The following is a 12,201-nucleotide window of genomic DNA, read 5'->3' as shown; positions in this document are numbered from 1 at the left end:
CTCTATCCATCCCTCCCTCCTTCCCTCTCTATCTCCCTCTATCCTTTCTTTCTTTCTTTCTTTCTTTCTTTCTTTCTTTCTTTCTTTCTTTCTTTCTTTCTTTCTTTCTTTCTTTCTTTCTTTCTTTCTTTCTTTCTTTCTTTCTTTCTTTCTTTCTTCCTTTCTTTCTTCCTTCCTTCCTTCCTTCTTTTTTCTTTCCTTCCTTCCTTCCTTCCTTTCTTTCTTTCTTTCTTTCTTTCTTTCTTTCTTTCTTTCTTTCTTTCTTTCTTTCTTTCTTTCTTTCTTTCTTTCTTTCTTTCTTTCTTTCTTTCTTTCTTTCTTTCTTTCTTTCTTTCTTTCTTTCTTTCTTTCTTTCTTTCTTTTCTGCCTTCCTTCCTTCCTTTTTCCTTTCTTTCTTCCTTGTGTTTTTTAGTTCCATTTTGGCCTGATTTTTCCTGAGCAGCATGACAGATATAGAGATTTGTTTAGGGAAACTGCATACATTTAACCTATATCAGACTGCTTATTATCTTGGGGAGGGGTTAGGTAAGGAAGGGAGGGAGAAAAATTGAGAACACAGTCTTATAAAAATGAATGTTGAAAATTACCTTTACATGTATTTGAAAAAATAAAATACTATGAAAAGTGCCTTTTAAAAAATACTGCAATAAATAAATACATGATTTCTCATAATGAAATGCAAGCTATTTGGGGGCAAGAAAAATTTCATTTTTATCTTGATATTGTAAGTGTATTTAACACAATATCTGGCACATTTCAATGCTAGCTGATTGATGATGCATCTGTTTAATCAACAGGTGTCCCATTCTCTTATTTCATATGTCTAGACCACATTTTCTAACATATATATATATATACATATATATATTATTATTCTCTTCTATGTCTAGTTTTATATTGCAGTTATTGAATCTCAAAATTTATTGACTTAAATTGGTAGATTTTATCTAGTGCTTCACAGAATGTATTTACTCCCTCATTTAAAAAAAATAGCTGGTTGGAAAGTTGAAATTATTTTCATGTTGCTATTTTTATACATCATGAAATTTACTATCAAATATTTGGTGAAAAGTTATAGAAAATATAAGATACTATCATACTCATTGCTCGTTTCTGATATATTATATATATTTAAATTGATTTGGCTAAGAAGAATGCAGTCTTAAGACTTCCTTCTTAAGGAAGGCTTCCTTCTATCCATGTTAAAAATCACACAAGTTTTCTTGAAAGATAAAACTATAGGCTTCATCTGATGATCTTCTGATTATTAATATCAATTGAATAAAAAACAACAATAACAACAGAAATATGTGTTCCCTGAAGGAGTCCTCACTATTATGGAGAAGATCCAAAATAGAGTGCAAATTGAAAAGGGATTCCTTACAGTCAGTGAGTGCCTCTTCTTTGTGAGTCAAATCTTGGAACATTTCAAAGCTTTCTAAATGGCATTCACAATCAAAAGAGTTCTTCTTAATCCAGTCTTAACCCAGGAAGAACTAAGGACATGATTAACGTTTGTTGTACAAATTAAGATATGACATTTGATAGAAAATTTCTGAAGCTCTTCCAACAGTAAATAAATCATTGATAGACATTACAAATATCCCTTCTGTGATCCTAAAATTCTCCTGGAAATAAAAGCCCATATAAAAAAAATCCAATTCTTTTTCTGGTGATATTCGATTTATCTCAATTCAACAAAAATCAAAATGTACTCATTATGTCCTAACTTTGCACCAGATTCTATATTAAGGACTGGGAATACAAAGACAAAAATGTTGTATGCTATAAATCATGAAACATGAGAATTTCAGAAAAATTGAAGGTGAAGGTAATTCATATTTAAGGCAAAGAGATGTAAAATGAGATTAAGCAGCTTGCAACACTTTACACAAAAAGTTATTCAGAAATTATAAAAGATGTAATCCTAAAATATAGAATAGAAAAGGAAAGGGATTTATCTTGGGATAAGAGTGAAAATGACCAGATGGCTTGTATGTTCCTTTTTTTCTTTGTAATGTCAAAAGACTATGAGAAAAATTCCCTTGCACTTTGGATTGAATTCTTCCATGGAAGAATTATGAGAAAACTGATAAAAGTAATAGGATGGAAAGGCATGGATAGATTTCAATCTGCATCATTAGGAGGAATGAATACCCATATCAATAAGATCACATTGGCGTATAAAGGAGGATTTTTACAAATGTTTCTGATGAACACGAAATAATCAAATTTCTTATGAAATAATAGTTCTTACTCTGACAGTTCTATTTGCCTCTCCAAAGCCATCTTCCATTTATCTGCAACTTCCTTTTGTAATATTGTTTCACTTTTTAGTGAAGAATTTAAAGATGAAATATTCAATTCTTCTAGCAACATGTGTGCACATTGGTATTTGGACAAAAATCTGACCTTTACATTACCAACAGCTCTATTGGCCTCTATATGTAATTGAAAAATTGTGATTCTTAGCATCCTCTCCGCACTTTTCTGTCACTCTATTATCATCATTAAAGAAATAAAAAGAAGCCATACAGGACTACAAGTCATTTTGTATCTGGTTCATAGGTTGATGAGCTCATCTTATTTCTCTAAGAGGATTTTTCTCTTAAAATGAATAGAAGTATAGATCAGAATGACATCCATTTTTAATTCCTCCATTGGGTGGCAAGTGCTTCTCCTTTTGAGTATGTAGAACCACCTCTGGGTTCATTTCCCAAATCCACACTGACACTGGCAGATTAGTTTTTCATATGAATGACATACTTCCATTACTCTGAAGTTTCAAGGAGTAACCCTGTGGGAAGCTTTCTTCCTTTCATTGAAGCTCTTGTCCAGTTGAGTGAATCCATTTTTTATCAGAGGCATTTGAATTTTGGAAGGCTAACATCACCCACTGCATCCCTGGTCATCACCAATCATCTCGACATTTGTCTTGCCACAGACCTTTACGCTGTTCTGCCCCACTCATATCCAATTCACATGCATGTCAAACCATCATCATCATGGTATCATTGATCCTCTGCAAGAACAAAGGAGTAACAACAAAAACAACAATATCAGAAGCATTTGCTCAAATTGAATAGAAAGAATAGTAGTCATAATGTAGTTCCCTTCAAAACTTGATATGTATTCTCCTATGTGCAGAGTCCATTGGGGAAAGAGGGGCCACAAGCTTATAGTATGATGATTGTGAATCATACAGATAGGAAACACATATATGGCAGAGTCTTGCTTTCACTATATCCTTGATCAGGGCTGGCTCCTTTCTTGGTATTGACTAAGTTGTACTTAGTCAAGCGGGTCAGTCATCTGCAAAGCTATCTCCTCAATGGATTCTGCTGTTGCTAAGCTGAGCAAATAGTGTGTCCATTGGGCTGCTGATGCTGAGGCTGGTTCTTAGAGGTTTCTTTGAACTTCTCACTTTATTGGGCAGTTAATCTATGACAATCCCTATATTCACTTTTATCTAAGCAGCTGAGTATTCTAATGCTCATTTCACATAGGGCAATAGAGGAAGACTCCTTTTTATCTTAAGGCCAGGTCTCAAAAGTCAGGTGGTGTTCAGTGCTATCTGAAAACAAAAGGCAAAATAACATCTTCTCTGTGCTAAGATGTATGTCAGATTTGGTAGTCACCAGTTTCTTTTTTTTTGTGCATGAAGGAGGCCATCCCTTTTTTAAAAATAAGGTAGATTAGATTTAAGAGAGTTCTGTCTTGTTTATTGAGAAAATGTCAATCCTCAATCCTTATAATTAGTCACTTCCCCCTTTTCTTAGGCCCATTATTCTGCCAGGACCTAAAGATGTGGCATATGAGCATTTATGGAGTGGAGGGAGGATATTCATGCAACATTCTCTAATTTTTTTGTGCTGTGGTAGGCAAAGAATTTAACTTCTTCTGTGTAATAAACATATAAACGGCTTCATTATATAATATTTCTTTTTTTTTTGCTGAGGCAATTGGAGTTAAGTGACTTGGTCAGGGCCACAAAGCAAGGAAGGGTTGAGAGTCTGAGGCCTGACTTCAGGACTGGTGCTCTATCCACTGTGCCACCTAGATGCCCCCATTACATTATATTTCTAAAAAAAAATTCCCCACCTCTACTTCTGTATAAAACTGCACCTCAATTCAGGTTTATGGATATTTTCCCAGCTCTGCAAGGACAAAATAATAACAGTCTTAATAATCATCTTAACATATACTTTCTGCTTTTTTTTCCCTAAAAAGACAATGATATGAACACACATTATGTTCCTTCAACAAAATCTGTTGGAGTTAGGAAACAATCTTTTACTTGCTCCTAGCTTCTTACATGGAAATATATCTTACGTAAAGTTTCCTCAATATTTTTAGCTTTCTAACTATGCTAGTGATAAAACTAAATCTAAACACCTACAAAGTAATCAATGACATTACAATCATCTTTTCTATATAAGAAAACAGTCATAATTTAGACTTGTTTTGTTATTTGTGGGGGGGGGGGTTGAAATGACAAGTATGTTAATATGAAAAGTGACATTATTTTAAATGATATCTATAATGATCATTTGTTCAGAACTTAATACCTTTCAATTACAGTGCAATTGCTTAAATCATATTCCTCAAAAAATGAAAACTATGGTCATTAAAAACTTATATAGTTAACTTCCTTTCCTTAAAGCTATCATTGTTAAGAAATTCAATCATACTTTACAAATAAATACTTCCTAATAATGTTATACCTTTATAAATGACCCCCATTTGGGATGGAGGTAAAGATAGCATACTCTGAGAATTCATCAATTATTTATCCATTTAATTTGTTTTACTCTTTTTTTAAAAAAGATAACTAATAGTCTATTCTTTAAAAAAAAAAAGTCATGAAAAGAGATAGGATTCAATGAGATATAATTAGCTTAAAAGCATTTTGTGAGAACTTTAGTTACAAAACGATTTCTTTCTTTTATGCTATCCTTTACTGAAAGCAAGAAGGCCAAAGATCCACAAAAGCTCAGAAGGGGACTCTGTACTCTTGTTATTGAAGACACTGAAAACATTGAGTCTGACACTCAGCCCTCAGGGAAAGTTGAAAATCTTGCACATTTCTTTGGCGCCTACGAGGGTGGCAGTGTCTGACAGTGGAGGTGCAACTTTGACACAGTTAAAGATTGGTGGCATAATAAGGAGACAGTGATCCAAGGAGAAAGTGTGAATTAAAAAAAGAAATCATTTTTCTCTCTGCTGCAGCTGTAAATAACATCGCCCACAACTCCTTACTGCCAAACTCCTGGCTAAGGTGTTAGGGATGAAGGGTCTGCTTGATAGCTTTTTCTTTTTTTAAAAAGAATGTTATCAAAGATAAGCTGCTTGTTGCTGAAAACACTGAGTCCTCCAACTCTTTTCATTTTATGAAAACAAATAACTTCCATGACTCTCTATATGTCTTATAGGAGCCCTTTATCCAAAGAAAGTAAAACAAACTCTGTCATTCCAAAGAAATAACAAAGCTTGTATCTTTTCTTCATTAAGTATAGAGGCTCAGATATGGATATATAGGGAAATGAGGTAATAGTGCTATTTATGGGGGTGAGAAATAGAAGTGGTGGGAAAGAATGGAAGGAGGGGAGGAGAGCAGTGAGAATTGGGAGAAGAAACGGTCAATCACAAACGGTTGCTGGGAATGAAGCAGCTGCCATCTCTATACACCCCCAAAACTATGCTATCACAACCCTGAATGGGAACAACTTGCACATGACATCAGGATGCATTAGTGACCTTAGTAGTTTCTATCTCTCTGCCAAAGGGCGTTAATTCATGGTTATCCTTGATCACCGGCTAAATGTGATCAGTATCTTATGAACTGGTACCTGGATTATGTGAACAAGGAGAAAATGACCTAATGAGTCATCTATTTTGTGGCAGCACATACATAAATTGGCAAATGTGTCAACTCCGCATATTATTTCAGGATTACAATACTATTGGGACTGAAGTCCAGAGACAAAGATGTTTGTGAATTGACAGTCAATCTTTGGCATCTCTTTCAATTCCTCTGGCTGTGTTTTTGACAAGAGCTTAAGGGCAGTTCAATAAATTACAAAGTATTTACACGGCAATGAAGAATTAGCTTGACATAGAGAGAGTTATTTAATTATGAAGGTGCTTTGCTTCCTGCCAAAGTTAAGTCTGTGTCAGCCTTTCTGGGACAAATCTTTATTTTCAGGGCCACATAACTCAGCCAGGAGGGTTCCCTCGGGTTGGATCTTGTCATTTATTTGAGTCATCTACTGACTGACCCCCATTTCCATAGACATTTCTAAACAGATCACTAATCTCAATGTCAGACATCACAGCAAAGTCAGTATCACCAAGGCCAAATGTCCCCTGTCAGGGTCATAGTCTCCCTCACAGAGGAATTGCAAATGAAGTCATACCCCATTTGTAGTCCCCAAAGCATTTCAGGGTGGATGTGTGTCTGTGTGACATTTAGAATATTTTTCTGGAGTAGTCAGGAGTTAAGATTACAGTGTCAGCTTTATGTCCACACTGGCAGGCATCACAGCAGCCTGTGAAATAATGACCTAATGTTAGGATTCAAGATAACAAAGACAGGGAGAGCTGTAAGCTTCTTGCCTGCCACAAGCCATAGTCATACTCATAGGGAAGAAGATGAAACCAGCGGCCAGTTAATGAGTGCAGTGTTCAGAGGGGTAGGTCCCCAGGGGCCAGGGGGAGCTGGGTCACGTACATCCAGCTCTAAGTTAGATAAGCAGCAATGGCAAAGGTTATCTCCTCTGAACCAAGTCCTTGTTATATAGTCTGTCTTTTGTTTGTTTGTTTGTTCATAAGACTAGTGATTTTTTTTTTTACTAAAAATGTAATAGTAATTTTTATTTCCTAAAAATGTGAAAAGACAAGAGATAGAGATCAACTATGATTTTCTTTTCTCCCTATTTTCTTTTTATTTATACATTTAGAGTTAGAAGAACCTCTCAGAGATCATCTACTCTAACCCCCTTTCCCTTCATTCTATGGATCTGGAAAATTTAGAAAGAAGTGACTTTTCCCAGGTCATAAAATTTGTAATTAACCAAATGAGATTTGAACCATGGTACTCTGACATTATATCTGATAACTCCTTCCTCAAAAGTCTTTTAAATTCACATCAAACATTTACTAACAACCCAGTAAATACTCATGATTTTGTATGAATTAGGTAATTGCCTTTTAGGGAAGAAATCAAGAGTAAAAGTTCTTAAAAAGGTGGTTGTCAGAATGTGATGTATTGGAGGAGTTTCTATATTAATGCAGATAATAGTTTCTTGTCACATCTGAAAGTTGGCCAGCAATGAATAAGAACATATTATATGCAGAGAACTCTCTTTGGTGCTGGAGGAAACACAAAGTTTAAATAGGATTTGATTCCTGCCCTCATAGAGTTTACAAACTGGCTGAAGGATAATATACAAACCTAAACAACTATAAAATAGAACACCTTGTGTAAGTGTGTTATAGAAGGAGAAGTTAAGAATCACAGTACATGAGCATCTAGCTTAGACTCAGCAAAACGAGCTCAAACTGCTGGAGACATTGTATGATTCTTGGCAAATTTCTTTCCTTATTTGTGAATCAGTTTTCTAATCTGTAAAGTAAAGAGGTTGGTTTCAATGGCCTCAAAGATTCTTCTAAATCTAACCTACAGTTCTATGAAAACAAAGCATTAGCTCCTCAAAAGAGGAAGGTTATTGTACAGAAGATTTCATGAATTTTGGACAAAAAACAATGTTTCTGGTTCAAATTGTATGCTTGTATTGCATGGTCCAGTCTTCTATAGTAAATAATCTCAGTGAAGAATTGTCAATCAACATAACTAAAGTACTCTGATTGAAAGAGACCTATTATCTAGCCCCACTCTACTGGTGGGCAAATCAGTAACCTTGCTATATTAATATCTCCATTGGTGGGAGAAAGTACCTGGGAGGTTTCTCTCCCTCATATAGTCATAATTTGGTCAGGTTACTAGCTAAATCTGTTCAGTTTCAATGGATCCCACATCTGGATCCTAGAAGCAAGGAGAAATAACCATGAATAGTATTACCACAAAAATACTGATTTTGTGGTAAACCATAAATAAATTGAAATGAAAAACAATGAAGTATTTGTAAAAATAACACAGAATAATCAAGTTAGAGTTCTGATTTAGCCACTAATTAACTATGTATCTTTAAACTTGCTGGGACTCAATTTCTCTATCTGCAAAATGAGGAAGATTAAGATCATAATTTAAGATTATATGAAATAAATAAAATATATTTATTTAAAATACATTTATTTTATTTTTTTTCTGAAGATCATTCATCTCTTTCATTCTCTATGTCTCAGTCACTCAACTATCCAAATTGTACTCCTTCAGGCCCAGATATTCTGACTCTAGTAGTGGGATCAGACATCAGTCGCTGCCCCAATACCCCCTGGCCTACCTGTCGTGGCTATCTACACAAACGGACTAGCTCGGGGCTCCTGAAGGGTTGGAGGAAGAGGTGGTTTGTACTGAAGCATGACGGTTATCTTCTCTACTACAAACGGAAAAAGGTAAGGTGAACAGTAAATGGGATAGACAAAGAAGGCAAAGGGAGATGTATTAAATCAAAATGTTATTATGACATTAGGTGGGACATAAGCTATGGTCCTTCAAGAATACTCTTACTAGAGTCAACAGGGCATAATAAATAACTTATTTATGTAACTGGGAAGATCTGGGATGAAATACTACTTTTGATGGTAGAAAAATCACTGAGCTCTGCATATGGCTTCTGACTTTATCACTCAACTGGCATTTCTCCAAAATTATCTCTTAATACATATTAATTGTCATATATGATCATTATTTTCAGTTTTCATCCTTCCTGATCTCATTGCTGCATTCAATTCTGTTGATAACCATCTCTTCCCCCAATATTCTCTTTCCTTTGGATTTTTCTAGTTCAATTCTCTCCTGATTCTTCTCTTATCTATCTGACAAGATTTACACACATAAGATAACCATGGAATAATCAGACATGGTTAGGATGACAGTGATTATTCCCATTTATAAAGCAATTTAAGGTTTGCAAAGAGCAACAATCCTTATCTCATCTCTTGTCGAGCTTCTTATTGTAGGTGTTCCCAAGGCTCTGTTCTAGGCAGGCTCTCTCTCTCTCCCTCTCTTTCTCTCCCTCTCTTTTCCTTCTTTCTTTCTTTCTTTCTTTCTTTCTTTCTTTCTTTCTTTCTTTCTTTCTTTCTTTCTTTCTTTCTTTCTTTCTTCCTTTCTTCCCCTTTCTTCCTTTCTTTCTTCTTTCTTTCTTTCTTTCTTTCTTTCTTTCTTTCTTTCTTTCTTTCTTTCTTTCTTTCTTTCTTTCTTTCTTTCTTTCTTTCTTTCTTTCTTTCCTTCCTTCCTTCCTTCCTTCCTTCCTTCCTTCCTTCTTTCTTTCTTTCTTTCTTTCTTTCTTTCTTTCTTTCTTTCTTTCTTTCTTTCCTTCCTTCCTTCCTTCCTTCCTTCCTTCCTTCCTTCCTTCCTTCCTTCCTTCCTTCCTTCCTTCCTTCCTTCTTTCTTTCTTTCTTTCTTTCTTTCTTTCTTTCTTTCTTTCTTTCTTTCTTTCTTTCTTTCTTTCTTTCTTTCTTTCTTTCTTTCTTTCTTTCTTTCTTTCTTTCTTTCTTTCTTTCTTCCCCTTTCTTTCTTTCTTTCTTTCTTTATCATGTCTATTCAGATGATTCCCAGATTTTACAAATCCAGCCCAATCTTTCCCCTGAACTTCAGTCCCAGATCTCCAATTGTCTGTTGAATATTTTGAACTAGATGCTCAAAGGCATCTTATTGTGAACAAGACCTAAAATTCAAGCTCAAAGTTAAAGTGCAGCAAAGAACAGTAAGTCACTGTACTCATTATGCATTAAAAGAACAGACTCCAAAGTTTAAATAATATAAAATATTCTCTCTCTTTCTCTACAAATGTAATAAGTTGATAAATTTTGCCTCTTCAACTTCCATACCTCTTACATTTTATCCCTTCTCTCAATTTATGAGAGAATACATGTGTAATACATAATTTATTAAAAACGTCTCCTAATTCCTTCTTTGAGTCTCCTCATTCAATTCAATTCTCCACATAGTTGCCAGTTATTTTCCTTAAATGTTCCCCATTTGATGAATGCCAGTGATTTCTTCTTTCTTGATGATTATATATATAAATTCCTCTGTTCAGCTTTTAAAACATTTCATTAAATTACCCCAACACTTCACAACCCATCTTTCTAACTTTCTTATATATTTTTCCCCTTCCCTCATTTTTGCAGTCCAGACAAACTGGCATTTTTTTTCTGTTCCATACACACAATACTCCATTGTCACTCTTCATACCTTTATATTAGTATACTTTCTCCTCATCTCTGATCCATAGAGTTCCTCACTTCTTTTATAGAACAACTCAAGTACCTTGACTTCCTTCTACACAAGCCTTTCCCAATCCCAGAGATCAATTGCTAGTAATTGCAATTGCAATTCCTTCTTCCCCAAATACTTTGTATTTAACTAATCTTTATTTATTCTATATTTATTTCTGTGAATAAATGTATATGCCCCTATTATTGCCCCTGTTAGAATGGAAGCTCTTTGAAAATAGGGATTATTTCATTCTTTGTATTCCCAATCTCCTAGTGAAGCAGTATACAGTGTTGGGTTCACTGGAGGCACTTAACAAATTCTTGTTGCCTCACTAGTTATTGATAGTGTAGGGGACAAAAGGTAAATTACAAAAGAGGCAAATGATATAATACTATCTACTTACAAGAATTGTTGCTTTTTGCAAACCTTAAATTGCTTTACAAATGTGAATAATCACTATCATCCTAACAATGTCTGATTATTCCATGGTTACCTTATGTGTATAAATACTGTAAAGCTAGATAATTAAAAATAAATAAATAAATATAGTTTAATCTTGCACAAATAAAGAAAGCGGTTATGAATTGCAGAATGACAAGGAAATATATATGTCCCATAATAAACCTCAGGTGGTTTACTGTTCAGTGTGATAGGCAATGCTCAAAAGTCAGATATGGTTTATTTTTTAGATATCATTATCCAAATAACTTCCATTTCTTCATTAGTTTGTAGTGATTATGCCCATATTTTATAAACACCAATGATTTCATTTCCCCAAATGCTCTAGGATGCTAAAATACTAAAATGTTCCTACACAATCAGTCCCAGTGCACAGCCCTAATAATTAAGACTCTCACTTGGCCCCAAGCATTGTAGGAATGTGAAGTCCATCCATAGACACACTTCTCTACCTCCCACACATCAGATGCATGATCCTTGCAAACCACCATGGCTACAGTAGTACATCACCTCAGTGCATATCATAAGTATTCATGGATTGGTATAGGGCAAAATCAAAGTAGTTATTCAAAAAACATAGTACTGTATAAGCATGCAGAATGAAACATCTGCTTTGGAATAATATGCAACAGACCAAATGCACAGAATCATGCAGAAACATAGTGTTTGCCACATGAAATAATTCTACAAATGGTAGGTCAAATACATAAGTAGATCACATGTAATATAAAATGTCATGCATCGTGATCCTATACTAAATGTCTACACTTCTCATACTCTAAGTCAACTTTGACACTAACTAGAGAGTTATAGAAATTCTGCAATGACTTACTGTCACCAGTGGCCTACAATTGTTTTCCTGAGCTCATGATTGTCCCGGTGACTATTAATATCTCCTGCTCCTAACAAGTCAACCTTTACAGATGATCTCTGTTTCCCTGGGGCTTCAAGCGACAGGCCAATGAGGAATATGGCCAATACCCATGCTTTGAGGACAATGCTAGTGCATTAGATAGGAAATAGGAAGTTTCTAGAATCAATTCCAATCCCCCAGACTTGGCCATAGATCCTCCTTGAGTTGAGGCAATTATGAGAAAACTTGGCTGATTTGGATCCTCTCTCCCATATGAGTCTTCATTTGATTTCAACAATTCATCTATAATAGGAATGAAATAAACATGTATTTATTAAGTTCCTACTATGCAGCAGGCATTGTACTTTTTAAATATAATGTCTTTTGTTAATGAAGTGCTACTTATTTCTTGTAACCAATTTTTATTCCCCAATTACCATGGAGTCCTATCATCTTTGATATAATGATCTTAAATCATTAAAGATTA

At 34.7% G+C, this 12,201-nt stretch overlaps 1 protein-coding gene across 1 annotated transcript in view; it reads left to right on the top strand.

Moving 5' to 3' along the window:
- Positions 1-12,201, top strand: part of LOC141550846 (uncharacterized) — a 153,030-nt gene that overhangs the window by 44,329 nt on the left and 96,500 nt on the right. The window contains exon 7 of the mRNA XM_074281919.1: positions 8,396-8,574. Within this exon, the coding sequence (XP_074138020.1) occupies positions 8,396-8,574 (179 nt within the window). The remainder of the gene's footprint in view (positions 1-8,395; positions 8,575-12,201) is intronic.

The sequence above is a fragment of the Sminthopsis crassicaudata genome, chromosome 1, assembly GCF_048593235.1.
Source record: "Sminthopsis crassicaudata isolate SCR6 chromosome 1, ASM4859323v1, whole genome shotgun sequence".
Lineage (NCBI taxonomy): Eukaryota > Metazoa > Chordata > Mammalia > Dasyuromorphia > Dasyuridae > Sminthopsis > Sminthopsis crassicaudata.
This window is presented reverse-complemented; position numbering and strand designations above follow the sequence as displayed.